General features: G+C 47.7%; 13 protein-coding genes across 13 annotated transcripts; 8 read left to right on the forward strand and 5 right to left on the reverse strand.

Moving 5' to 3' along the window:
- Window positions 1-2,849: 2,849 nt before the first annotated feature.
- N7533_003469 (DUF3712 domain-containing protein) lies at window positions 2,850-4,360 on the forward strand (the record flags this gene model as incomplete). The annotated part of the gene is made up of 3 exons (XM_057100119.1): window positions 2,850-3,073; window positions 3,128-3,552; window positions 3,687-4,360. The coding sequence occupies 3 exons, from the start codon at window positions 2,850-2,852 to the stop codon at window positions 4,358-4,360; spliced, it is 1,323 nt and encodes a 440-aa protein (XP_056962807.1).
- A 918-nt stretch (window positions 4,361-5,278) lies between these two features.
- On the reverse strand, window positions 5,279-6,016 carry N7533_003470 (uncharacterized protein; the record flags this gene model as incomplete). Its single annotated transcript, XM_057100120.1, has 1 exon — window positions 5,279-6,016. The coding sequence occupies one exon, from the start codon at window positions 6,014-6,016 to the stop codon at window positions 5,279-5,281; it is 738 nt and encodes a 245-aa protein (XP_056962808.1).
- A 662-nt stretch (window positions 6,017-6,678) lies between these two features.
- On the forward strand, window positions 6,679-7,638 carry N7533_003471 (alpha/beta hydrolase; the record flags this gene model as incomplete). Its single annotated transcript, XM_057100121.1, has 1 exon — window positions 6,679-7,638. The coding sequence occupies one exon, from the start codon at window positions 6,679-6,681 to the stop codon at window positions 7,636-7,638; it is 960 nt and encodes a 319-aa protein (XP_056962809.1).
- Window positions 7,639-8,146: 508 nt separating this feature from the next.
- On the forward strand, window positions 8,147-9,960 carry N7533_003472 (uncharacterized protein; the record flags this gene model as incomplete). The annotated part of the gene is made up of 5 exons (XM_057100122.1): window positions 8,147-8,406; window positions 8,473-8,583; window positions 8,640-8,931; window positions 8,990-9,160; window positions 9,226-9,960. 5 exons carry the CDS (start codon window positions 8,147-8,149, stop codon window positions 9,958-9,960), a joined length of 1,569 nt encoding a protein of 522 aa, XP_056962810.1.
- A 1,522-nt stretch (window positions 9,961-11,482) lies between these two features.
- On the reverse strand, window positions 11,483-11,899 carry N7533_003473 (uncharacterized protein; the record flags this gene model as incomplete). The annotated part of the gene is made up of 1 exon (XM_057100123.1): window positions 11,483-11,899. The coding sequence occupies one exon, from the start codon at window positions 11,897-11,899 to the stop codon at window positions 11,483-11,485; it is 417 nt and encodes a 138-aa protein (XP_056962811.1).
- Window positions 11,900-12,420: 521 nt separating this feature from the next.
- Window positions 12,421-12,981, forward strand: N7533_003474 (uncharacterized protein; the record flags this gene model as incomplete). Its single annotated transcript, XM_057100124.1, has 5 exons — window positions 12,421-12,433; window positions 12,488-12,558; window positions 12,665-12,773; window positions 12,833-12,887; window positions 12,948-12,981. The coding sequence occupies 5 exons, from the start codon at window positions 12,421-12,423 to the stop codon at window positions 12,979-12,981; spliced, it is 282 nt and encodes a 93-aa protein (XP_056962812.1).
- Window positions 12,982-13,425: 444 nt separating this feature from the next.
- Window positions 13,426-13,820, reverse strand: N7533_003475 (uncharacterized protein; the record flags this gene model as incomplete). The annotated part of the gene is made up of 2 exons (XM_057100125.1): window positions 13,426-13,657; window positions 13,765-13,820. 2 exons carry the CDS (start codon window positions 13,818-13,820, stop codon window positions 13,426-13,428), a joined length of 288 nt encoding a protein of 95 aa, XP_056962813.1.
- A 260-nt stretch (window positions 13,821-14,080) lies between these two features.
- On the forward strand, window positions 14,081-14,440 carry N7533_003476 (uncharacterized protein; the record flags this gene model as incomplete). Its single annotated transcript, XM_057100126.1, has 1 exon — window positions 14,081-14,440. One exon carries the CDS (start codon window positions 14,081-14,083, stop codon window positions 14,438-14,440), a length of 360 nt encoding a protein of 119 aa, XP_056962814.1.
- A 508-nt stretch (window positions 14,441-14,948) lies between these two features.
- On the forward strand, window positions 14,949-16,564 carry N7533_003477 (MFS transporter; the record flags this gene model as incomplete). Its single annotated transcript, XM_057100127.1, is given in 3 exon segments — window positions 14,949-15,218; window positions 15,277-15,531; window positions 15,548-16,564. The coding sequence occupies 3 exon segments, from the start codon at window positions 14,949-14,951 to the stop codon at window positions 16,562-16,564; spliced, it is 1,542 nt and encodes a 513-aa protein (XP_056962815.1).
- Window positions 16,565-19,653: 3,089 nt separating this feature from the next.
- On the forward strand, window positions 19,654-20,706 carry N7533_003478 (uncharacterized protein; the record flags this gene model as incomplete). The annotated part of the gene is made up of 1 exon (XM_057100128.1): window positions 19,654-20,706. The coding sequence occupies one exon, from the start codon at window positions 19,654-19,656 to the stop codon at window positions 20,704-20,706; it is 1,053 nt and encodes a 350-aa protein (XP_056962816.1).
- A 979-nt stretch (window positions 20,707-21,685) lies between these two features.
- N7533_003479 (amidohydrolase family protein) lies at window positions 21,686-22,639 on the reverse strand (the record flags this gene model as incomplete). The annotated part of the gene is made up of 1 exon (XM_057100129.1): window positions 21,686-22,639. One exon carries the CDS (start codon window positions 22,637-22,639, stop codon window positions 21,686-21,688), a length of 954 nt encoding a protein of 317 aa, XP_056962817.1.
- Window positions 22,640-23,349: 710 nt separating this feature from the next.
- Window positions 23,350-24,988, reverse strand: N7533_003480 (FAD-binding oxidoreductase; the record flags this gene model as incomplete). The annotated part of the gene is made up of 3 exons (XM_057100130.1): window positions 23,350-23,854; window positions 23,916-24,841; window positions 24,890-24,988. The coding sequence occupies 3 exons, from the start codon at window positions 24,986-24,988 to the stop codon at window positions 23,350-23,352; spliced, it is 1,530 nt and encodes a 509-aa protein (XP_056962818.1).
- Window positions 24,989-26,386: 1,398 nt separating this feature from the next.
- N7533_003481 (uncharacterized protein) lies at window positions 26,387-26,977 on the forward strand (the record flags this gene model as incomplete). Its single annotated transcript, XM_057100131.1, has 3 exons — window positions 26,387-26,428; window positions 26,479-26,560; window positions 26,616-26,977. 3 exons carry the CDS (start codon window positions 26,387-26,389, stop codon window positions 26,975-26,977), a joined length of 486 nt encoding a protein of 161 aa, XP_056962819.1.
- Window positions 26,978-27,122: the final 145 nt, after the last annotated feature.

Here is a 27,122-nt window from a genome sequence, read left to right on the forward strand (position 1 = left end):
AAGACATCGAATCTTTGTCTTCGTTAATTTCAAAACAAAAGCTGCAACGTGTGGCGTCTAATCATAGCAGCAAAATACTATTATTTAAGACTCATCTAGTACCTAACTCAACAGCTATTTAGTGTCATACGACTTTACTCTTACGCCACTTCGATATCAAACTGAATACATCTTCAGCTATTTAGCACCCCGAAGCCAAAATGTCCGAAATTTCAAAATTGGACCTCGGTCAATACTGGTATGTTGAATAGTATCAAGACCCTATAATATTGGATGAGAGACTAATAATATATAAGCCCCATTTGCAGAACGACTGCTTCAGCTCGATGCGTCCAAGTAGGTCATTTTCTTGAATGTATGCTTCACAGCCTGTACTACCTCCTCGGAGACGAATGTTCCGCTTGTCGTGATGGCGATTTTGAGATAGGCGAGGGGAGGAAGCGAGGGAGGAAAAAAAAGACGATGGGGAAGAAATAAAAAAGAAATCGGTAGGTCGAACCTTCTGCTGACTACCATAATGCTTAGGACTGCTTTCCCCATCGGTTGTGGGTACATATGACCTTTTCTGTTTGTAGTATTACTAGTAGTACTGAATTACACTCTGGCTGTCTTTATCTCCGCACAATTTTACTTCTTACTCCACATATCAATCGATTCACGTAGAAGGGTTTGAAGGGATCTTAGAGGTGCTAAAGGCTGGTACGTCTATATATGACAAGGAGTTATTTTGATTACGATTCGATTCTAGTACTTTCAAACTTTGATTCTTTTCCATTCGCAATCACTTTCTGTGCGGCCTAGTACTAGAGATAGGCAGACAGCCACTAATGCATTTCTATATCTTGTACTAGAGATTCCGGAGGGACTAATGCATTTGCCAAGGAAAATACACAATACTGGCGCTTTATTTATCTTGTACAATTGTCTTCTAAATATCAAGTTCGATTGACCTAAAGGAAAATCTAGATTTTCGATCAACAAGCAAAAGGAACCTCTATAATGTACTCAACTGCATATCACTACCTCTTCTCAGGAAATACTGATTGTGTATCGTCTCGCGCGTATTAGAAAATAATGAGTGAGTGAGCCTCAGACTGGGAAAGGTTTTCTAGAGAAACATAATTCTTGGTCTCCATTTCCTCTATACAGACATAACGCGACTTAGCGTCGATAAATATTGTGATAGGGGAAAGACGAAATGGTTGCTTACCATTGGTGGTGGGTGCTATGACTCCGTTTTCGGCGGCGATCCCAATAAATGGTTTGTTATGCATAGACACACGGATCGCTTTTTGCAAACGGAGACATGAAAATGATTTTATTGACTACCTTGAATGGGATTTTGAGTCGTTTCTTACTGATTGCGGAACCCTGTTTTAAGACCCTTAATTTTTACCAGACTCTTTCCGTTGCCCCTGATTGAACGAAAATTTGGACTTTCGCCCAAGAGAATGGTTTAGGTATCGAAGACACCACTTTGAGATGGTCAGTGCCTTGAAATGAACACCAGAACATCTAATAGCAGCTCAGATACTTGAATACGAAGAAACCAACCCCCGCAGTCCATATAGATGGCTGAAAGAGAGCCCGAATGTAGACGGAAGATAATCTAGTCAATGTCCGACATTTTTGAACCCAGCCAAGCCAAGTGAAGTTCTGTGTATCAACGCCAAATTTCCAAGAAGATTAGTGCCATCCTACAGATACTGGACCCAAAACGGCGGGGCCCGTAGGGAGCGCGAATCAGGGTTGAAATTAGACCTCGGGCTAGCAAGTCGGCTGTATCCTTTATTTGAGGTTCACCACATCATCGAATGACAAAAAAGGAAATAATTGGAAAATCGGGTCCTGAAGACGGAACGAGCTTGGAAGATGTGGGTACAAAGCGTGGCGAGACATTTCAAGGAGGGGGCAAGGTTAATTTCCCCGCTCGGGTTGAGCGAGTCTTGGAAACGAAAAAGTCTCACCCCAAGGCTCAGATCACGAGCTAAACAGCTCGGAGCTTCCAAAGCAGAGCTATGAGAGATAAGGACAGACTTGGTGACTGCCATGCGAGTGTGCATTGATTAGGCTGATCGGTCCCTGTCTTGGTTCCTGGCTCCGAACTCGTGCATGGTGGCTTGTTGACAAGTCGCACGCCACTCAGCGCTCTCGTCACACTAATTTCCACGATCAAACTGCTTGCTCTAGCCGAGCAACTGTTGGTGAGAGCAACTAAAGAAGTTGTGATCTTCGCTTATCTTCTGCTAGCGAAAGCCGGGGCCAGTACGGAGTATGTTGGTGTCGATCTCAGAGGAAGTCCTTGAGCACCAGCAAAGTCTGATATATTAAATCGAGGACCCGTCGCGAGTAGACAAGGTGACTCGGAGAATCTTTAGATAGCAAAGGAATCAAAACGACCGAGGTCCTCATATGCGAACTCCTCAAGCAAAATGCTTATGAAAGAGGAGATCCGTGGACGAGGCTTAGGGGTCAGCCAACAGGATGGCTTGAGGATCACAAGATGGCAAGGAACAAGGGAGATACCGAGGCGCTACAGGGATTGCGTGGCTTTGGCCGTCCGGTCGTGCAGGCGGTGCCCAAAATCCAGCTTTCTGGTTGCTCGCAGAGGTATTGCGACCGATGGAGGATCAATGCGATACGACGAATCCGCAGTGGTGCTCCACTTTCCCCGCATGTTGATTGCAGATCGTATCCTTCCCCACGGGGCTCTATATTCGTCCAGCCAATGATGCAATATGTAATAGTTGCTGCAGGGGAGCAGTACCTCGCTTCCACAAGCGCATTTATGTACACCTTCCCGTCGCCAGATTGACTTGGAGACTTTGTTCCGCTAATTTCCTGCCAAAATGTCTCCCACCGAAGGAAAACACATCCTGGGCGCAAACCGGGGGCCATTGCTGACCCATGGCGACGACAGCTCTCAGGGGCTTGAGAAGGTCGAGTCAGCTGGAGGACTCTCATTACACAGGACGCCGACGCGAACGGAGAAGATACGCCGACACTGGAAACGATTTTGGTTGATTTATTGTATCGGCAATGTTATTTTTCTCGCGATTCTCCTTCCTGTCTTGTGAGTTGTCTGGACCTACAAATATCGCGAAATGCAGCTCTAACCCCTTTCTAGCTTCCTTGTTGCGATTCCTGCGATCGCGCAATTGGTCGTCAGCAAATCCGATATTGTCCTCGTCAATGCGGTCGTGAATGACCCACAGCCAAACTCGACCATGTTGACCTTGGAAACAAAGGTGGATTTGAAAATTGCGCTCGCTGCTCGCATCGAACCTCTTACTTTAAGCCTCTTTCAACGAGATTACGGCGTTGACGAGGCGTATGCCGACATCGATATCGCCGGGCAGACTATCAAGGGCAACCACAGTCTGGGTATCGACAATGTTCACACTCCGATCTTGAACCAAAAGTCCTGGAAGGAATTCGTTCGACAAGTCGTCTTCCAAGAGTCTGTCTCCCTCGCTCTCGATGGCTGGACACACGCCTACTTGGGAGTTCTCAAGTCGCACGTTCACCTCGATAAGAATGTTGTTACACCAGGTATGAACTATATGTTTTGCTTTTTCTGCCGAACCCCCTTGCGCATTGCTCCTTACCCCTGCTTTTCGCGATCCAATAATCGCGTTGCCTTTTGCCGGATTTTTATTGCAGCCAGTGCTAATTAAAATCGATAGGCTTGAATCAATTTGATGGATTTGCAATCTCCGACGCGACCCTCCTACTCCCGGCCGAAGACGACGGCACAAACCTCATCGGCAACGTAACCCTTCCAAACCCGACCGTTATCAGCCTAGAGGTCGGCACACTTGTATTAGACGTCAAGACCGCCAATGTTACGATCGGAAACGTGACAATCGATGACGTTGTCCTCAAGCCGGGCGACAATGTATTCCCAATGAAGGGCGTCCTCGATATCCGAACAATCTTCAAAAATCTCGGCGACGTTCTCAAAGCGCAAGCTAGCGCCCTGAAGAACGGATCCTTGGCCATCGACTCAATTACCAGATCTGTCGAATGGAAAGGAACCCCTGTCGATTATTATGCTGAAGTCCTGAAGACCCTTACCTTGTCGACGGAGATCCCCCTTGGCGACACGATAAAGAATACGCTCAAGAATCTGCTTCATGGGAAGAATCTGACAAGTGCGCTTTCGGGTCTTCTGGGTGATAGCAATAGTTCTCTTTCATCCAGATCCTTGAGCGACCATGAGCGTCGTGGCCCTATTGACCTGGCGCCCTTCCTGAAGGATAATCGCCATGTGCAAGATTTCTTTAGTGACTCAGATATTGATACGGATCAGCGGGATATTTTTATCAATGCGGTAGCTGCAGCCTACCCGAATATTTAACTATAATTAATGAATTTATGTTTTTATGTTTAAATTTTGAAAGGGTCCGATGCCTTTCCAGTGGATACACAAGTACTTCGCCACTGAATAGTTAACTGTTCTTTGTCATTTGACGACAGAGAAATTAAATCATAGCAGCAAGTTCGCGTAAATAAAATTCATACAGTCCCAGTATCTGAATTGTATAGAGTGAGCAGGGCAAGTTTTAAGGTTGAAAAGTGATTTTTAATTCGTTTTTGCGATGCTAAATCAAAGAAGACGCATGTAACTAGGGCCCACTGAACTCTCGGGGCCATCTTATGCACAATCCTGGCCATAGACATAGAGAAACGACTCGGACCTTGATGCCACGTTATGGGGCAAAAGATCGGGGTGATAAATTATTTGAACCAGGCTGTACTCCGTAAGTATGTGGATCAAAAGATAAGTCCCTCGGGCGTCGAGGTTCGGTTCTAATGTCAGACATTGGACGACTACCTAGGTAGGATTTAGAAAAGTCTGCAATTGGGCTCGCGGATTATGTTTCATCCGAGGTCCTAACCGACAGCTGTATATATATTGGGAGATGTGCGTACTGGGGGATATCCGTGAAGGGATTACTCCAATGAATCAGATTGACATGTACCTAGGTAGTGGTGAACAGCTAAGAAAGGAAGCTATGTAGACATGGTGATCACCTACGAATCGAAGATCTCGCCTTGCGGTCTATACAGCATGCGATCAAAATGAAGATGGTGCACATGGATCAAACGCCTCCGTCATACCGATTCTGTGAAAGCCCTTGGAGGTCGTAATCATCAATCCCGTCAAAAAAAAAATGACGGAGAATCTTTAGGCTCGCAAAAAACATCCTGCGCAAGAAAGGCCCGATTGTCAGGTAAAGAGGGGACCTTGTGGTGGTACTCAGAGCAACCCAAGTCACTTTAGTAGGCGTAGTGACCTCTTTGTATCCGTTCCTCCGCTTGCAGTACGGGATATTCTGATAGTGATTGTCAGGGACAGAGCGATGGTCTTTATCAGACCACGGGCTGGGATAGGAACGCGGGCGGAGACAATAGTAATCCCCAGGATATTCAAGCTGGCTGCAATGACTAGGAGAGTAGATTCGTATCTGGACATAGTGACGATTCCAGAAATGGCTTTCATGGTGCCGAAAATAACAGCGAACACTAGAGTAGCTAAGGTAACTTGAATGGCCACGACAGAAACATCGGCCAGAAGAGAAGTAAAGAGGGATGTGTTCAGGGCCTCCATTGTGACGGTAATGAAAAGAATAATTAAGGTGTTCATAATGACTGATAAAGGAGCTGGTTTGGCTAAATCTTTGGACATGAAAAGGGCGTCAATGACCGCCATCATAATGGCTAACAGTGTAGCCAAGCTCACGGTAGTTAAGATGACTAGGATAGCTATGATGATAAGATTGACGAAGAAAGACATGATGATAGTGATTTTGGATGTCGTCATACTGGCAATCCAGCTTGAGATGGCCAAGATCACGCAAGTCATGAAGAAATAGCCGGGGATGATAGTCTCCAGGATCTTCTTACCAAAAGCCATGGCCCCGTCAGTGTTCACCTGCGCAGCAAAACTTGCTGCAATCGTAAGACAAAGGTTGGAAATGGCAGTGGCCATCAAGGCGCTAGTAGCGGCCATAGTGATGGGTGACGTGGAGAGCAGTGATTGAATTGAATTGAGGGAAACGACTGTAATCGAGCCGGGGTCAATAATGGGGAGAAGTGTTGGTCATGGCAAGTTTGGCGTTGGTTCCCGGAGAAAGTGCGAGATAGACGCAACGCCGAGCCGTTGCTCTCCAACCGCAGCCTTTAGGAAGTTTCTGGCGTTCCCTACACAGATCTGAAGAGTGGATATCATATTGCCCGAGCAACTTCAGAATGCCTATAGCCGGGGCCAAGAATTATTTATCTGGCGTTCGTATGTCAATGGCATTAAAACTCAACTTTCAATTTCTCCCTTTCCTTTCCATTCTCGTTACATATTCACTTCTCGTCTCTCGTCCCGATGTAATTTAGAATACTACGTGGTTCAAGAATAAATGATACGGGTGATGCCTATATATTACGAATAGATACCCGAATACCGTATTTGTCTTACAAGACCAGGTCGTTATCACCTGATCTGCATCGGCTCCGCAACTGTCGGATCCGCAGCACAGACCCACTCTCTAAGATGGAATTTCCTTGCTCCAACCTTTCCCTCCAGAAATCTCTCTCCCGGTTATATCGAATCTCTCAATTGTCCGAACGAAAGCACGAAAGTCTGGAGAGCTGGGGACCAGCAGAAAGAAAAACACCAACATGCCGAATCAACCAACCCTCGTCCTTATACCCGGTTCATGGCACAGACCCACATGCTACGACAAGCTTATTGAGCTCCTAGAACCAAGACTGAGATGCGTGACAGTATCACTACCCTCAACATCCGGAAATCCAAAAGCGACCTTCAAAGATGATCTCGACGCAGCTCGAACCGTCGTTTCAGCCGAGACAAGCAACGGCCGTAATGTGGTTGTCATTGCGCATTCATACGGCGGGATGGTCAGCAACAGCGTTATCAAAGGATTCGCAAAGTCAAAAAAATCACCAACCAGTGACGGTGTCAGCGAGTCGGGATACGTGATTGGATTGGTCCTCATAGCTTCTGGCTTTACTTTGACCGGATTATCTTTCATGGACCCGTTCTTCGGCCATCCACCGCCTGCATGGCGCGTGAACAATGAGACCGGCTATGCTGAACTCGTCACGTCCCCGCGGGAATTATTCTATCACGATTTACCGGACGATGAGGCCGAGTACCGGGTTTCTCAACTTGTTACGCAGAGTCTGAAGGCGTTGTTTGAAGGCGGCGAGTATACTTATGCTGGGTGGCAGGATGTGCCGTCTTGGTATATTGGGACCGTGGAGGATCGTGGCTTGCCGGTGCTGGCTCAGCGTATGACGGTTGGTATGGCGAGGGAGATGGGGGCTAGTGTGGAGCATCGCGAGTTGCAGACCAGTCATTCGCCGTTTTTGAGTCAACCTGCTTTGACGGCGAGGATAATATTCGAGGCTGTTGCTTCGTTCACGGGGTCTGGGCGTGATGATTCCACGTCGATGGGCGAAGGGGACGAGACTCCCATAGTTGTCCCGCGCACGGCCCTGTTCAAACCATTGTCCTGGTTTAAATTTGGGATACCGATGGCATTCGGACGCTTCATGGGCAGGGGATTTCTTCTGTTTGGGTGGGTGCGCAGAGTTTGGACAGCTGGGTTGCGTTGAAGTCGGTGCGTCCATCGTGGCTCGGTAGTGCGATTCTCCCACACCCGTTCCAGTAGAAACTAATGTATATTATAATTCACTTGAATGAAACATGTGCTGGAAATGAGATTTTGTGTCTGTCGCTTTGATGGGGAGGTGCCCTTTGAATTGATCGGACCTTGGCAGCAGACGTCGACAAAGATGAGTTCAGACCGAATGAGAAGACGATGAGAATTTCCCTTTGTTACCCGAAGGCATAAATAAGAAGAAAAGTTCGATCACAATTTGCCGGAGGGAGTCCTTTTACAACGCGTCTCAATTCTCAGAAGTTTCGGTGCATCAACATGCCTCGTCGAAGCACGCGAAATAAGCCTAGCCCTAGCTATACCGAAGATCCGAGCTCGGCTGAAGAAAATGTCCCTCAGAAAAGAAAAGAGTAGTTGAAGGTGTGCCTCGTGGGTCGGTCAAAAGAGTTGCTCCTGCATCTTCTAGTACTAGTGCTGCGACTTCTGGATCCTCCATTGGCAGAATGTTCAAACGCGTGGGTTCACCCGAAATCTCTGCAACTTCCGATGAATCGGACGATGACGGCGGACGTTTTCCCCCTAAACCACTTACTAGTGTACACCAAGTTTTGGAGGACTTCAAGGTGTCATACGTGGGCACTCTCCGATTCGATGAGCCAGAAATCTTTCCCAAGGGAAAATGGAAGGTCCCGAAGAAGCCTATCCATGATATCACGAAGGTTCCCAAGGGATGGTCTCCGATAGACTATGGAATTGATCCGAGGTAGGTGTTCTCAGTATCTCAGCAATGAGGCTTTTTATTTTTGCCATTTTCTAACTGCCGACTCAGCGATACCGATGCCCTGATTAAACGTTGCCGAGAGCGAATTGCGGAGAATGTAATGCCGCATATATTCGAGAAAGACCTGAAAAGTCTTCTTGAGAGGAAGGCAAAGGAAGAGTAACTAGCCTGAACACTTGTTGAAAGCCCCATGCTGATGACATTGCTTTGTCCAGTAAGCTCCACGCTTCCGAGCCCGAAGGTGTATCCTTTAACGCAGCAAAGCGTATCAAGCAATTGAACGAAATAAAGAAATGGCTAGAAGGAAATGGCGATGAGTTTAACTACCTACCAACAGTCAAAGCTATCACGAAGGCCTATAAAAAGAAGGAGCTTGACTGGAACCTCGGACTTGTGACTTATTGGATCGATGGCAAGCCGATCTGTCAGCCCAGAGTGCATGACATGCAGGCTGTCGCGATTATTACCCAAGACCCAAAATTCAAAGAGGGCTTTTGGGTAGAAGGTGTAAGTTTTCATCCAGATATTCCAATGAATTCCTTTCGAATACTTATTTTTGCTTTAGAGCCGCTTGGCTGGACCCTTGCCACCTGGCCCGGACAACCTTAATGCCCTAGCTGGGAACCATTACAGACTGTATCCGAAGGTCGATAACAATCAAGGCACTGGTATACGTGCAAATGGATCTGCTTTATGTTACGAGCCCACTGCAGCAGAGGGACCTTTTCAGGTCAAGGTATGATCGATCCCATGGCTAAAAATGATTTCAAATATTGCATACTAATTTCGAGCCCCGTATAGATGAACATGAGACTCAAGATTGCGGGCCCCGACACCCACCCTTGGACCTTTGAATTCTCGGATGATACTGGTGCCGATTATATGACGCTGTATAAGGACGATGTGTTCACTATCTACAATGCGAATCTCTTGGGCAACCCAATGGCGCAGGTTGATCCTAACACGCCATTAGGATTACGACAGATCACTCCTGTTCTAGGAGTTGCCGATACGCGCCTTGCAGATGGTACAAATGCCCTTCACTATGTTATCACGCTTTATTTCAACCTCGAGGCTGCCTGCCCCGAGGACGATATGGTAGGTCTCGGCTACAACCAAGAATTCTTCCCCATCGAAGCTCTTATCCGGGATGGTAATATCCAGGGCGTTGGTGCGCCTCGACTGAACGGACCTGCCATGAGAGTCTTGTTCAACACCGTTTCAACCAATACCGACATGATCCGACTTTATATTGTTGAGAATCTCCATCATGGTACTACATATGCTAAGAAGCCACAGAGAAATAGGCGGCCAATTAAGTTGCCCGACGCGCCAAAAGCCCTTCTACCAGCAAACAAACCCGTTACCGCTATGTTTGATCCAGGTATACTTGCCGAACCTGAAGAAAATGTCACTATGGGCGATGATCCTATGACTCTACCTGAATTCCCACCAGCCGGGCAGGCGATGGAATACCCGGCAAACGTCGGACTCGGGGCACTGGGGGGGCAACCTTTTCCCCCGCAATATACCTAGCTTATCTGGCTGTGAAAGTTCATAATCTAGGTGACGACCGCGGGATGCAGTGCTAGTATGTTTATTTTGCAATCCCGCGGTGGATTATGCGCGGGCTTTCTCACTTCATCCCGGAAGCCTTCAAGTTGATAAATTGTACCATGAGTTTTCTTTTGGGTTACGGGTTTATACTGAATGCTTACATTCGAGTTTGCTTCGCGATATTTTTGTTTTGAGCTCGGTCGCATGATCCGACAACTGCGTAAATCCTTAGTATGCAAGTCAATTTATACTGGAGTTCGAAGAGATGATGGTGTTCTAATTCCGATCCGATCGAAAGCTTATTTTGACGACAAACTAAGACTGCCAATGGGAGTGGAGTGGTCCCGTCACAAGCGAATGCGCGATTCGATTACTGTGGCCCCGACAAAACAGTCTAAGTGTAGAGTGGACGTAAATCAATCCTAGAGGAAGTACTGAGGGCAAAATGGAAGCTGTTTTATGATTCAGTGAGCTGTTTACCACGGGATTGCTGCCATATAGAACGTTACGCGAGGCCCGTAATGGCATCACGAGTTCCTTGTTTGACCACCAAATGAGGCCCGGTGTGTCTGATGGTCACTTGTGAGTCTAATTTCGTGTAAACTAGGAACTTGGAGATGTATTTAACGGGTTTGAAGCCAATCACGTTCTAGAATCGTGATGTAAACAACGGGACGCGTGCGGCAGCATGGGCGGCGTGCGACTCCCAAAACGAGTCCTTGCACTTTTGAACTGATGGGGAAAAAGCCATCTAGTAATAAATCTTCAGTCTGTCTTTGATATTGTTCTTTCTGGTCGCCTGAGCTGGTAAATGACTCGCCATGGCTGGTTGCTCAACGGCTCTCGACGCACGCGCTCTCTCTCGTTCGACATCGCCATGGGCTCCCGCTACTTGGAATTGATAGAGAAGGTGACATGCATGATTTCCTATTCATTCCTTCAAGGGTATTAATCTTCTTGGTCTACTGCGCTGGGGAACCGATCTCATGATGCGGCGTCAACACGCAGACCTCGCCCGTCCACGCCCGCGCTGGGAGACTTTTGATATTGATGTTCCTAGTTTATATGGATCAAGGAACACAAATGACATTACATCTATTGAAATCTATTTACATTGAACTCATTTCTAACACCTAATATCCCCCGTATACACGCTCGCCATTCCCATACCAACCCCCGCCATCAACTCCCCCATATATAATCTCCACGGTGACAACGACTTGTTATTGTCCTGGATGGTGTTCCTTCCTTCCCAACTGCGCTTTCCTGTGATGTTGAGTCACGATCATGGCATTTTGGCCGCCTTCCTTCCACCTTTGGGTGTTGTTTTGGTTTGTTATGATCTTTTGCAAAGGAAGGAACGACGACAACCCCCAAACGAATACATAAACATCTCCCGCTCCCCTCTTCGTCCCTTTTTTTCTTCTCCTCAACAAACCCCTGATCTTGCTGCTAGTCTTGGCTTTTAGCTGACGTTGTCTCTTGATCTCTGGTCACTGTTTTACTTTTGCTTTTGCTTTTTTCTGTTCTTGGAGTTCGAGATGTCCTCTTCGGTGGCTATCGTTTCTCCTTTGGCAGCTCGCATGCTGCTGACTGGTACCATTGATCTACCCAAGGTCGGTGCCCAGTTGGTAGTCGAGGCAAGTTGCCCCCCCCCCTTTCTCTCCTCCTCCCTCCCCTCCCCTTTCACCTTGTGATCTTTCTTGGGCTTATCCCTATGCTTTCTCTTTCGCTCCTGTCCTTCCTCCTGTGTGGCCTGTTCTTCATGCTTCCCGTTCTGTTCCCCCTCCTCGTGGCATTCTGAAGGTTCCGGGAGCCTCCTCTGTTCCTCACGCTCGTCGTGTTGCTTTCGGAGAGGTGACCGTTGACACTTACCCCAACTGGATTCATCAAGCGTCCTCTTGGAAGGAGTCACCATGGTGTCGGAGCACCTCGGAGTCTGATGACTGGTCTGCTGAGTGGTCTGTTGAGGAGCAGTTCCAGTTTGATCTCATGACGGATGTTTCTGCGGTTAAGACGATTGTGTCCTCTGGCCGGCAAGAGGAGGATCATGGGGTCGCGGTTAAGACGATTATGTCCTCTGGCCGGCAAGAGGAGGGAGATGGAACTTGGGATTGGGTCATGTCTTGCGTTTCTGCTTTGCCTGTTGTTGCCGCTGGGGTGATTTCTGCGGTGGGTGTTGCGTTTGTTGGCTATCTTCATCATTGGTGGTGAGCTGTGGTTGTTGATGTCAGATAGTTGGCTGTCCACTCCTTTTGTTTTGCTCTTTTGGGCGTTCCGATCCATCCACTGGGGTTCTCCCGGAGGCCTTCGGGTCTCCGGATCCGTTCTGCTGACGTGCCTCATAGAGGCGGCCTTTTTAGAAGGCTTGTGAATTTACGGTCCGTTGGAAAGTTATGGAAGGATGTGGCCGGAGCGGGCCTGGGCAGCCTGCGTCCGATGAAGCGACCGGGTAAGTTCTTCCATCCTCACCATCATCATCTTCCATACTGACTGACCCTCACAGGTAGTGCACGAAGGGCTTCGTCGGTCCGCGCGCCTGGCAACCGCCGGGCTGACGTTGCCATGAAAATGGGCGTTTTCCTCTTCCCCTTCCCATCCCTCATCTTGTCTTGTTCCATGCTGACCATGTTGCCCCCCGCACCATCTCTCTTCTAGGTCCGGTCCCTTTTTCTTTTTTTAGGTACCGACGCCGACGCCGACCGAACGAATCGAGCCCCGGGGGCTGGTGGGAGATGGCGGAAACTGGCGCGGATCGTCAGTTGTAGTGGCTCGGGGTGGTGGCCACCCCGGTACGTAACCCCCTTTCCTTCATCATGACTTGGTCTAACTGCCCGCACAAAACAAACAGGGAGACTTGACGTGATCGAGGCCGCATGTGGTGGCTTTGGGGTGAGGATGCCCCGGTAAGTCATCTCCTTTCCATGATGGTTGACTTGAGCTGACTTCTTGCATGAACCAAACAGGTGGTTGGTCATTACGGAGGGTGGTGGGTGTTGAGGTTTGAACAATGTACATAGTAGACACTAGCTCTAGCTTTTAGGTAGACCCGTGAATTAAATATGTTTTCTCCTATTATCATTGTCATCTCATTGTACATCGGAACAAAGATCCAAAGCATGAGGACTTGCCCGGCCCATCCCTCGTCGTTCTTCTGCACCCCGAGTCGCCAGCATCAGCAACCCCTGCGTCTCTGAGCGATATCCTTCACCTGTCAATCCCATGATCCAATAGGCAAAAACGGATGGAAGGATCTTGCATGCGACCGGTCGCAAGCCGTGGAGCTAGCGCATGACAGTGTTGACGGTACGGTCTCAGGTGCAGCCCCATGATCGACCATAGACCCCACAGATATCAATCTGAACCCCAGATAGGTATCAGAGTCCTTCGTGTCGTTCTGCAACACCATGACAGGACTAGAAGCATGGATAAGCATTTGTACCGCTACTGCTCCGCGCGGCACGCTGGTCGAAGGCGATCAAGCAGACGACCGTGGGAGTCACCCGCATGCACAGGACTGAAAGGTCGACGACAAAAGATTTGAATGTTCACTCGCACATAAGCATGAGCTTCGCGCTGGATCTGATGCTCGTCCGATCGAATGTATGAGTCCTGATACGGCCAGGGTCGGTTCTGGGGATGCGCCGACTTGGCCAATTCTTCGCCTGGCATGAGACTGGGACGGATTGGAATGAGTTGCTTGAGGGACTTGTCTCTCTGTATGCCTAGATGTGTCTGTATGCTCGTGGTTGCTTGGACAGAGGGCCTAGGCACGGATCAAACATATTCAGGCTGGCTGAGGTGCGACGTGGCGAGGCCATGAGCCGGTCTGCCGGCATTGGGGATGAAAGGACATCTCGGAGTGGGGAGGATGTGATCTCCGGCAGTGTCCGATGCTCCGAGTTGAATCTTCCAGGTTCATGATGGCGCAGGTCATCAAGGGGTTCGGTTAATGAGCGTGGACAATCAACCAACAAGGGTTTCTTCCGGTGAGCATTGACGACGAAAAAAGTCGGCCGACCGATATAATCTACCAGTATCGGGATGTCTATCTCATATTTTGCATGGGGGAGAAGCTCGCTCGGCTATCTTTCACTCCATGCTCGAAATCAAGGGGTTGACTCGGGTCTTCGTTTTGCAGTCCCACTGGGACTTGGAGTATTCAACCGTGTATGCTCATTTCCTGGAGTCTTCGGTTAGTATATGGTTCAGAGAGGAGGATGCTGCACCACATGGAGGTCGCATTCTTGGAGGGTGGGGCCAGAGTTCGGCCTCTCGGGTGTGGCTTGGTTTTTGTGGTCCTGCGGGGAAGCATTTGATGCGTTTTGATATTGGGCAAGTCGGTCTGGAAGGCGGTGTGGACCACTATCAAGCGGCGATGGCAGTCATTTCCAAAGGGGATGGAGGTCGACCCTTGCAGTGGAATGTGCTACATGTCAGACGCGTGGTTCGGGGTTGAAACACGTGTGCGAGGCGAATGTTTCTATCGTGATGGTCAGGGGGTATTTTCTGCATTCTTTTGCTATTTTTAATTTTCTGAATTTGACACTTTTTCCTAGATGATGTATGATATGCTTGCTTGATGATTGTTTTGCGGTTATGTTGCCGGAACCGGGATGGAGCAGGTTACCATGTAGGAATACTCCCAGTTTCATATCTGTCATGAGAACTGCGGAAAAATTGCGCAAGTCAGGCATTAACGGCTTTGGTGAATTATTCCATGGAGTTTGATCACACTGTACCTTGTTTTAATCTCTTGTGCCTTCTTCAATCCCGCAAAATTGCATGCACGGAGTTGTCATAGTTCATTCCGGTACCGGGATGGCATAGTCATCCACCGCAGACTATTGCAGTATTTGACTCTCAACCTTGATAAAAGGATTAGCTAATTTCCTGTTCTCCTCATCGCACTGGATTTTCCCTCTCTATCCCTACTCAAGCGTATGGGACTCGCTGCCATCGTCAAAATGTCCAGCGAGACCACCCCGTCCCAACCTGCAGTCACGGCCGAAGACTGCAAAGAAGCACAGCTTTCTCCGGATCCAAATCCCACCACCGAGCAACGCGACTTCTCAGTCTTCACGGTCGGTCAGAAGAGAGCTATCGTGGCCACTGGATCACTCGCTGCATTCTTCTCGCCGCTATCATCGAGTATTTACTTTCCCGCCCTAGAGACGATCTCACACGAGCTGGGTGTTTCCATCTCAAAGATCAATTTGACAGTCACAACATATCTGGTGAGTTCTAGCCCGTGCATTCTTCCAGCTCCAGCTCTAATAAAATTTCATCTCGCAGATTCTACAAGGCTTCGCGCCCATGCTGATCGCTGGCTTCTCGGATAGTGCTGGTCGACGTCCCGCGTATATCATTTGCTTCACTATTTACATCGGCGCCAACCTCGGCCTTGCTCTACAAAATAGCTACCCAGCCCTAATGGTCCTTCGCTGTCTACAATCAGCCGGAAGCAGTGGAACTGTCGCTCTAGCAAACGGCCTCGTGGGAGACACCATCACATCCGCCGAACGAGGCTCCTACATCGCATTCGCATCCGTCGGCTCAATGCTAGGACCCTCCCTCTCTCCCCGTCATCGGCGGCCTAATAAGCCAATATCTAAACTGGCACTGGATATTCTGGTTCCTACTCATATTCTCCGCCGTATTTGCCACCTTCCTACTCCTCTTCCTCCCCGAAACATGCCGGAAAGTCGTCGGCGACGGATCAATACCCCCACCAGCCCGAAGCATGTCCATAACAGACTCCATCCGACACCGCAACAGAAAACGCCACGGTATCCAACCCTCAACACAAGAAATCGCCGACACGAGAAAAAACTACGCCTTTCGATTTCCGTCACCCTTGCCGACCCTCCGCGTTGCAACGGATCTCGAGACCGGCGCTATTCTCCTAACAACAGGCCTCATGTACGCAGGCTTCTACGCCGTAATGACAGGCGCAACCACCACCTTCCACGAAGTCTACCACTACAACAATATCCAAACAGCCCTCATGTACATCCCCATCGGCGCGGGAGGTATCCTCTCAGCTTTCACAACAGGCCGATTCGTAGACTGGAATTATCGCCGTCACGCGGTTCGCGCCGGCCTGCCCGTCCAAAGAAACAGACACCAAGACATAAGCAACTTCAATATCGAAAAGGTGCGCCTCGAACTCGCCATCCCGGTCTACTACGCGAGTAATACCCTCATGATTGCATTCGGGTGGGTCATCGGTAGACGGGTCCACGTTGCGGCGCCGGTTATTTTGCTGTTTCTTTCGGGTTGGGCTTTGAATGCTACGTCGCAGATTCTGAATGCGCTCATGGTGGATCTTTGGCCTGAGAGTTCGGCGGCGGCTACGGCGGCGAATAATCTTATGCGGTGTGAGCTTGGTGCGGCGGCGAGTGCGGCTATCAATCCTATGCGCGAAGCTATGGGGTGGGGGTGGGCTTTTACGGTGTTGGCGTTTATTTCAATTGCGGCGTCGCCGACGCTTTGGGTTATGACGAGGTATGGGATTGGTTGGAGGCAGAGGAGATTGAAGAAGGAGAAGGAGAGGGTTGAGGAGAAGAGAGGAAGAAATTAGAGAGCCGGGCTGCGGGTGAGAGTTGAGAGTTTAGCAAGGGTTTTTTGTGTGCTTGTCAGACAAATAGCTAGGTACGAAGAAGATTCCAAATTAAATGTGCTTCATCTCATATGTAGCTAATCGGTTGGTCGCTCCAAGTTCTTCTCCTCGTGGAGTGGGAGGAGCTGACGGCTTTCTCTGGCATGGATGCATTCATACACTCACTCGTAAACAGACTTACAAATCACAGCAATTATAAAAAAGCTCGGAGAGATCAAAATTCCAGATAAGGAAAATTGTTGCCATCCACGCGCCGTCCATCGTGGGCGTGAGTCTGATAAGTTTCTCAGCGTATGTTTCGGGGTTCTCCATAGTGTCGAGATGGGGGATCTCGAATTTTGACCAACTTTTTCTGATTACCATACGCTGGTAGCTGAATAGAATGGTTGTGATTGCTGGCGCTGCTCTCTGTGTCCAGTGAGATATCCTCAAGTCCATGGATACTCCACGGTATTTCTAAATCCATGTAAATAGATAGATCGAAAAAATACAAACGTATAAAGTAGGCAAACAGCGACTACCACACAAAGACAGAAAACCCCAGCCAACACCAGAAAAAGAGAGAAATGTACCTCAAATAGTTCCCCTAATATTTCAACAAGATTGTGAACACCGGAGAAGTATTTTGTGAGGTTCATGATGGTCGTTTAGCACAGCGAGCCCAGCTTGAAGGCCAATCTTTCTTATTTGTTTTTGCGGTGTCCTTTTTTGCACTTCTGCCAGGTGAACAATAGATATAGCCCAAACTGGTGCACAAACGCCACCAAAAATAATCAGGGAAAGCCGCGGCAAAACGTCGCGGTCCTTAATAATGCCAAAATTTCGTCGTGGAAGGTCCAAAGGCGAGGATGTGATCTTCGCAAGACCGTCCAAAGGATAATCAAAGAAATCTGCGCAAGAAAATAAGGCTGACAAACAATATTGTAATCAGTGTAGCAGCGATAAGCCCAGGATGGAAGGAACGATAGTTGAAATGATTGGGTGAAGGATAGTTCTCGGGAGTTGTGTTCGAATGCTGCTGGGAGTCAAGTGCCAGATGAAAAAATAGACGCGATTCAGTATGTACGGGTATAAATTGCATCATCTTTCATTCGGTGCGGCTACCAAATAAGGTCCGCCGCGACTAGTATTAGATATCAACCCAAAATTGGAATTTCGACAAAAATAGACTGGTTCACAATTGGGTTTCCAATTCCTGGATAGTCCCAGTACTCTATAATAATGAGAGCCATTTTTCACGCGATAAGCTGTGGAGAACAAGATCCCAGAAACCCCGAGTTACACCTAAGTAGTTGATTTCCTAGAATGTAATGTTGAAGTATATGCCTCAGGCATACGAAAATCGACCTCCCTCTGTGTCTTCCTAATGTACATATTTTATCGTCTTTCGTCCGCCATCTACGGTAGGCCTTTAAGTGAATTGATGTTATATAATCCACCTGGAATGCCTGTTCGCATGTAGTAATTATCTCGATCACAAGGAAGGGCATAGGATTAGATAAATTTTCATTCGAAAAAAGGGGGAAAATGCATGAGAAGAGAATGAAATGAAAGAACTCGAAGAAGCATACGGATGGAAGTGTTTGAAGGATTTGAGCAAATTATTCACTAGTTTTGATTGTTGCCCAGGTGCAAAGCTACTGGAGGTAGAGATCGCCTTGATCCAGTAGTCGAAAGGTCTCTCCTGGTCCATGGGAATTTGGGAATCAATATACATGACACAAATCTTGAAAACAGCAAAGAGGTAAAAGACTAATACAGGTCAGGGAAGGTAAAATCTCTCGATGAGGCCACGGACCCCATAAGCTGTTCAACAAGATCATCTACTCTCTGGCTAACTACTTTGAGACCCATGATGAGAGCTTAGCACGGCGAGTCCAACGATGAACTTGCTCTTTCTTCAAGTTCATCAGGCCAACGACCTGTGTAAAGTTTGTAAATGCACAAACCAAGCCCGCCTATCACAATATAGGCGAGAAATAGGATGAGGAAAGTGGGGATAATTAGGTTCCAGATGAAGAAAAAGATTTGGACCAAAACTGCATAGACACCGTCGCGATAGTTCTCGAAGGCCATAATGAGGCTTTTGTGCGGTAATGACAACTCGGAAGATGTTGTGTCTCGAAATTCAAGGTCAAGAGCGCTTGGTAGTTGTCTTTAATAGTGTACTGTGTGTACTCGTAGGAGTGTGGAAGCAACGAATCCAGTGCTATGGAAAGAAGAGAGAGGAAGTTATAGATGGCTGCCAAATAAATAGTTTACTGTAGGAGAAGAGAAAAATACAAGGTCTGGGCTTCCTCAAAATTTCTCGATATGTATGGATAGTCATTACATCACCCTTTCAACGCCGCTGTCAGACAAGATCGGCAGAGCGGTAAAGAAAACAGCATGCTGAGTTAGATTCAAAGGTTACTACGTAAAGAATCAGGAATATATCTAAATTAGTAAGAAATATAGTACAACAATAATGGAACCCCAATAACTGGAGTTAGAACTGAGATCAAACAGAAGTGTTGAGGATGCTACTCATGCCTCAAGCACCAGATTCCGTCTTTCTCCCTTGCTGCTTTGCTCGCTCCAGGGTGACTCTAAATTTTCGCATGTATCACTATTTTCAAAGTTCTGAGTTTTTGTCAGAAGGTGAATCAAAGCCCCGCTAATTATAGGTCCCACGCCCCACGGGTTTGTCCCGATGTTTACTGAAATCTAAAGAGAAGGAATATGTCCATACCGCGACTGGACCCGCAAACCCTATGATCAGCGTCACAATTTCCTCTTTCACTCGGATATCTAGGCCCTCGGCATTAAGAGGCGCCAGGCGGAAATATCCCACTTATGCCAAACCAGTCATCTGGCGAATTTTGTCTGGTTTACCTAGAACCAAACATCTCCACTCACGAGTACTTGCACTTTGGATTTACCAAGTCAATGGATGTTGCAGTAAGTTGAACACCTGCCACTCCCTTCTCGGCAGTTCTCAGCACTTCGCCTACAACCTCGCCGTCGTTCATAATTTGACCAAGACAATCATAAACAGACACTTCATGAACATGGAAAAGTTTGAGATCCCACTACCCGACGGAGGGATTATCTCCGGCCGATTCAACTTCCCCGCCGCCAATAAAACCCCTGCCAATCCGCCGCTTATCGTCTGTGTCCCTGGGGGAAGTTACGATGCCGAATACTTCGATGTGGACGAAGATTACTCCATAACCAGCACCTCGGCATGGGCAGGAATACCCACTATCGCTTTGACAAGGCCTGGCTATGGATCGAGTACTCCGGCGCCAATGGATGACACCGACCAAGACACAACATATGGCCAATTCCAAGGGAAGTATCTGAACTCTACAGTTTTACCGGCTCTATGGAGGCTGTTCAGCGAGCGGACGGGAACAACGGCCATTGTACTCTTGTCTCACTCTATCGGAGCGATGATCAGTACTATTGTAGCGGGATCATATACGGGAACTGAAGGCTATCCACTGGCGGGTCTTATCACTTCAGGAATAGGCGCCGAATTAGCCGAGGGGCCACGAGGAGGTATGCTTCATGTTTTGGATGAGACAACGGGCTTGATTTCGTTCGAAGCAACTCCCAAGGATGCCATCATGCTTCAAATTCCCATGCAGAATCTTACCGATCGCGAAATGTGCCGCCATACCGATCGCCTCAATCACCCTGTCCCGCCGGGTGAACTGCACGACATCAATCAAACGTGGCTAGGCTACTGGCGGAAATACTCAGATCGCGTGGCTGTTCCAGTGATGCATGGACTGTCCGAATTTGATGGTCTTTGGAATTATTCGCCTAAGATCTTGGAAGAGTACAAAGCCGCTTTCTCAGCTAGTCCAAAGGTTACGAGCGAAATGATTCCCCTAGCTCCCCATTGCATCGAGTTGAGTCTCCAAAGCAAATCTTGGTATATGAAATGTTGCGCCTTTGCCTTGGAGTGCGTGAATTGGTATGAGCTGCGACCGAAGTCTCGACCTGTGTCTGTTAAATCAGGGATTTTGAAGGAGGGTACAGAAGACACTCCAGGTCAGAGTGGGATTGCTACACTCGTTTACAGTACAACACGCTATGAGGAAGGCGGACTTTGAATGAATATTACATTTGTTTCTTCTTCTCCATAAGACTTTGGGGCTTCATTTGTTTTACACGCTCATAATTTTGTTTATGCAAAGCAAAATTGTCAATCATGAACCCTGTCTGAAATCAAACACAAGAATTTTAAGCTTCCACGGAAAACTTCCGATTTCCTGTTTTCTTGTGTTGACCGGGCAATTTTCAAGTGTGACATTCTTTCAATCTCTTCTTCTAGCGCACTCCATCAATTGTTGTACTCACATTCAGAATGGCATTTTCGAAAACATCATGTGCATTGGAACGGAATTGAAATTTGCGGGAAATAGCATGAAAGGAACTGTCAAGCCAAATGCGCCCATGCACACGACTACCTCCCCACCTAATCGGTTGCCGGCTCGAAATTTAGATTCAAAAATGACCCTGGATCACCTGGGCAGTTTGCATGAAGTTTATTGATACCCGGCGATTACCTTAAAGCCGACTTCCAACGAGCTAACCATGGGTGCTCCCTGTCTTATGCACGTGGCCCACCAGTCTTAAAATAAAGTACGTTCCCGTACTGCTCATTATTCCATATTTATTTCCCGAAAGCTCTACGGAACTCTACGGAACTACGGATATGGAGGGTTTCGACCCGGGTCATTCGGTTGTCCCGAAATAGACACTACCACACTGGAAATCTCACGTCGATTGGAATCGAGAACAATCTAGCTTGCATAAGTGAACAACTTCAAGTGTAGAAGAAAACATAATTCATTATGCTTCAACAAGATACTATCATTCCTACTGGCTTATGTGACCACCGGCTTTGACACCCCCGTCGGTTCTCAGGCTTCCGCGCTCGTATGGTCAACCCCCTGGCTCTATGTGGCCCCACTCATAGATTCTCCATTCGCTCGGCCCGAACTAACTTGGCACCGGCGCCACGGGACTAATATTCATGGGCGATTTCCAGTCAGTGGTATCGACTTGAGTATAACAGAAGAAGTTGGCCTAGACACGGCTAGTCTTGACTCCGAGTAAATCTTCGGCGTTGCGGAAAGCAATCTTCTGCAAGTCACCCTCCGTGATTTGACCGCTCCTGCGAATCTCCTCAATAAATGCAAGCCCGGTCTCATTTGCAGAGAAGGGATAGTCCACACTGTACATGACATGTTCAATCGAGGTCGTCTGGAGTAGGCACAATAGCGGAGGAAGTGCAAACATGCCACTCGTCGTGATCCAGATGTTGTTCTTCCAAACTTCCCTGAAGTTTCTCTTTTTGCCCCACTTATCTGAGATCGTGATCACTCTTTCAAATTGAAAAGGAAGCATCTCACCCATGTGTCCGATGATGATTTTTATCTTGGGAAAGCGGTCGAAAATTCCGCTAGCGAACATCTTCAAGATGTTTAGTGCTGTCTCCGAATGCCATCCCCATCCAAATGCGCCTAATGCCATAGCTATCGAGTCGTCGTAGTTTCCTTTGTATCGTTCATTGTCGGCTGCAAATGAAGGGTGAATGTAAAGAGGAACGTCTAGCTCCTGTGCTTTCTCGAACACCTTCCAGAAACGTTCATCGTCGTACATTTGTCCGTTGACGTGGTTATCGATTAACGTACCGACAAAGCCGAGGTCACGAACACATCTTTCAAGTTCTAAGGCGGCTGCATTTGGGTCGTCCATCGGCAGCATCGCGAATCCTGCCATTCGATTCGGATTCTTGGATATGGCGGAGAATAATTCATCGTTCGCTGCTGTACAGATCGTCGGGGGTCTTATACCCGGGCCATGTGAAATAATTTGCAGCGACACATTGCCATTGTCCATATCTCTAATCCGCTCGTCGCCCATCGAGATCAACTTGGCCACGATCTGGGGTGGAAAGCTAGCATAGCGATCCACCTTTTGTGAGGCTCGTACTGCCGATGAGGCGTAATGCTCTTCGAGGGCAATTAAAGGTAACATAGCGTACTTTTCTGTCGGGTGATTGACAAAAGTCTGGAGCTCGGCGCATCGAGCCTTTATTGAATTTTCGCTGTATATTGTTACTCAAAATTAAAGTTTTCACCGTGACCTTTGATGTAATACGACAAAATAAATTTGTCCATATAGTTGCCCGCCGCGTCATCCATTACAAAGAGCCATTGAATACTACTACTAGCATGCACTTATATCCGAAAAAGGGTCGGTCTTAAACCGCTCGGACATCGAAAGCCCCGAACCCGAATGGCCGAAGCCACATTCTGCGCCAAAGCTTCATTAATCCACTACGTAACATTCCAGGTACCACAACCAGCTAAAGACGACGAATCTTTGTCTACGGGAAGTTTTGCGCGTTTGAATCCAGGTCCCGCAGTGGCTTCAACTTCACAGCAGAGGAATCGCATTATTCTAGTAGCGTGAGCGGGCCAGAATAATTAAACTACGCCCGGGGACTACCTGACCTAGTCCTAGCTAGGAATTTTTAAGCTTTTATCATGTTCGACTCTTAATCGCGGCCTAAACTTGTTTTCAATCTGCAAAGCTCGTTGAACTTGTTTCTCTTGGTATAAATTGAAATTCGAACGCAAAATAGATTATGATACCCTGCATGAGACGAGTGAAAAATGAAAGAAGAAACAAGAGATAATTGGCTAGATATAAGCATCTTCAGCGCAACAACTCCCCCTCGTGAATCAAGAGTCCACACTGGAGATCTTGAAACCCAGTGGGAACCGAGTCTGGAATAGTTCTTCGGGGTCATAGCGCTCAGCCACCCTCTTTAGATAATTCACATTGTTAGCGCCGTAGCTTCCAAGGGGATCTTGAGTTGTATCGGCATAGTTCAGATAGACTAAATCAGTGGCCCCACCAACCGATTTCGAATAACTTTTGAGATCGGCGGCCATGTTGTTCATTAGGCTTTGGGCGTAAATGCGGTCTTGTTGGTTTGTCTTGATTTCCACACCGGCGGTCCAAAGAACGGAGTTTTTCTCTTCGAGATCGAACCCTATCATGTTCCCACCTCTCTTTTTTGAGATATATCCGAACATAGTGGGCATAGGCTGGAAGAAAAACATGGTTGTAAAATTCTCTTCCCCGATTGCTTTCTTCAATTCCTTCACGTATTGCTCGTGCATACTTATGGCTTTCTTCATAAGGCCTTTGGTATTGGAAAATGTGAGTGTAGCTTCACACATCCTGAATCGAACATGAAGTCAGTACGCTGTTTGGATTAACTGGAAAATTTATTGATACGTACCAAACACCACCTGCAACTTGAGATCCCGCTGCGGCTTCCGCAAGAGTAACGTGTTCATATGGTGCCGGTTTTATATCGGGGATTTTGTCCAGTTTCGCAAAACCCGTGCTATTAATCTTGCCCTGAGTGTTGACTTGAATGGTTCCCACCATGCTCTCTTTGATAATCGTTGCATTGTGCGTGAGATAAAGAACCAAAGCGTCACTGGTGAACTTTTCATAGTTGTCGGTGAAGTCAACAAAGTCACTTGCAATTTGAAGGGCATGAGTTATATTGATGGATCGGAGCTTATAGGAGAGTTTTGTGTTCGGTAAAGCCTCCATATCGTAACGAGTCACAATGCCGAAATTACTGCCACCTCCCTTGAGAGCCAGCCAAAGGTCAGAATTTTCTTTGTCATTGGCGTTGACAATAGTGCCATTGGTGAGAACAATCTCGTAATTTTTGACGGCATCGCAGCCAAAGCCTTCAGTGCCCATGAAAAACGTGGATCCGCCGCCCAGCAGGAACCCTCCGACTCCAACGTCGCCATCACGACCTCCAGTGACTAGGACATCATGCTTGGCAAGTTTAGCGTAGACATCCATCCACTTGGCTCCAGGGCCGACACTCGCGAGGTTTGTCTCCTTGTCGTATGTAGCTTGGTCGAGATGCATGAGATCGATGGTCACACCGTTGTCGATGTTGTTTGCTCCTCCAGAGCTGTGTCCGCCTGAGCGAATAGCGATATGCCAGTCACCCGCTTTGTCTGCACCAAGAAGAGCCGTCATCGATGTTGCGACTTCTTTCGCATTACGCGGCTGCACGATGCAGAATGGATGTTGGCGGCTGTTCAGGGACCAATAACTGTCAACCCGATCGGCGTAGCTGGGCTCTGTAGGAAGGAGAATACTCTTTCCCAGCCCGGCTTGGATGAGCGCATCGCACTAATCATTATTAGTAACGTGGGAAACATCACAATGTAGAGCACCTACAGGAGGGAAGCCAGTTGGCGCTTGTGTGGAATTGAATGAAGTGCCGATCGCGAGTTCGCTCATAAATAAACCACTTGACAACAGTAACTGAAGAAACATGCTGTCGGTGTTCGCAATATTCGAAAATGCGAAACTTGGAAATCGATCGGGCTTCGAATTCTTCTTGGTTGGGGCTATATAAATTTAAGAATGAATCTTCCAATTTTCACGTCCGGGCCAGCGATACTTATAGAAATTATGTCTCGACGGAGATATCTACAGTTGGGGCTATGTTCCTGGCAAACAATTTGTGGGTGCCTTGTTAGTACGTCACACGCAAATCGCGCGGAATGCGGAATTTGTCCAGGTGAAAGTGCTGCGTGGTTGGTTGGCTAGTATTTTGCGCCAAGAGCCATGAGAATAGTGGCTAAGCTCTGTAAATCAAGAATCTCTTGACGTGCGGCTTATCTCATATCATAATATTAGCTATAGGTTCCAGTTTCTAATCCAGCCATGACTGATCGCCTCAACTCTATCCTCAAATCGGAAGTTCGGGTGGATACCAAAGGCTTGGCCCAAATACATTGCCCATTATTCCAGAATATACGACTTAGTATAATGAATGCCAACTCCGAACTTCAATTTCGAAAATTTTCAGCCTTCAGAACTGAGTTTCTACGCTACTGTTGAAATAGATGGCTCCAAAAGTCCCCGAAATGTACATTATAGCCGACCGACCAACGATAATAAGATCTTCAAGGCTCCCTCAGATGGTTCTCCACGTGGCTAACTGATATGTATCGATCAACTTGACCCCAGTCATTTTGCAGCCACCGATATTTCAGCTCTTTTTGACTAAATATGGAGGAGTGGTCTTAGCAGAGTGGCTGTAGCCGCATCCCAAATTCATGAAATGCCCATCCCTTTACATCTCGGAAGTTCCGAAATTCTGTCGAGGTATAATCAAATTCAGGCACAAATAATTCGTCTAGTCTAGAAGCAAACGCCGAGAGAAAACAGTCTCGAAACACGAGCCATATATACACTATCTGTTCCACTAGCCGGCGAAGCAATCGGCGAGCGAATATGCAGCAGCAAAGCAGTTTGGGATTGAATAAGAGTGGCTAGCACCCGATATGCGATTATTTCTAGCTCTGCCCGCGCTTAATTGAAATATTTTGTCGCAAGGACGTCAGTAAAGCCTTGAAATATACCTCATCACCACAATATCACATTCGAGTAGATCATTGTGAGTCTAATAATGCCAATTCATTCAAGCTACTCTTGATATCAGATTTTGCTAACCGAAAGAAAGGCAAACAAATTCGGCTTCTCGGCGAGTCTTTCAGCAAAATTATAAGGAAGGTGCGCGTTGATCATAAAACCTCCCACCTTCTCCCCACGCCTCTTCCCAGTTTGCTTCCCACAACAATCCCACCTCATCATCCATATTCCTTTTCATCACTCAAAACATCACCTCTCAGCAGATAAAGCGTTTCCTGACCATCTCTATCAATCATGCCTCCAGGCAGAGTCTGGAATGCCGAGGCAGACGCAAAGGTAGAAATACTCACCCAGCTCAATATATATCTAGTTACTGACTTTTCCAGCTCTTTTGTGGCGTTTTAGCCCAGTTGCAGGACGCGAGTCTCAAGCTTGACTACGATGCGCTAGCCAAATACATGGGTCCTGGTGCGCAACATTCTACTCGAAGCATACGGAAAAGCAAATCTAACCATTTCTACAGACACCGTTGTAGGCGCCGTGAGGGGAAGGATGCAGAGGCTCAGAGCCACTGCTAGGGCGGAGGGCCGTTCTACCCCCAGCGCCGGCCAAGCTTCTTCCCCTGTCTCTGCCCCAGATTCCGCATCGCCTTCCGTCAAGCGCAAGCGGGCCACCGGTCCTCGCACCCCTCGCACCCCTCACACCAAGAAGCCCAAGAACGGCCAGGGAGTTGAGAATCCTCCCGAGGTAGAAATAAATCCCCTCGTTGCGAAGGAAGAGGGCGAAGAGGCTCTGGTCGTCAAGACCGAGGGAGCAGAAGAGGCAGAAACTGCCATCAAGACCGATCCTGAGGAGACCGAGGATGACCCCTCGATGGATGTTTGATTTGGCAAACTTTGCCGTTTGACGAGCATGTGTCAAACATCCACTGGGGGAAAATCCCGGTACTCGTCAGGCTTTTTACGTTCTCAAACAATATCCTGTTCAGTTTGAGGGTTTTTTTCACCCAGATAAAAACCTGTGTCAATAT

Source organism: Penicillium manginii (assembly GCF_028828005.1).
Source record: "Penicillium manginii strain IBT 31320 chromosome Unknown utg000003l:1.0-959480.0:1.0-959601.0, whole genome shotgun sequence".
NCBI lineage: Eukaryota > Fungi > Ascomycota > Eurotiomycetes > Eurotiales > Aspergillaceae > Penicillium > Penicillium manginii.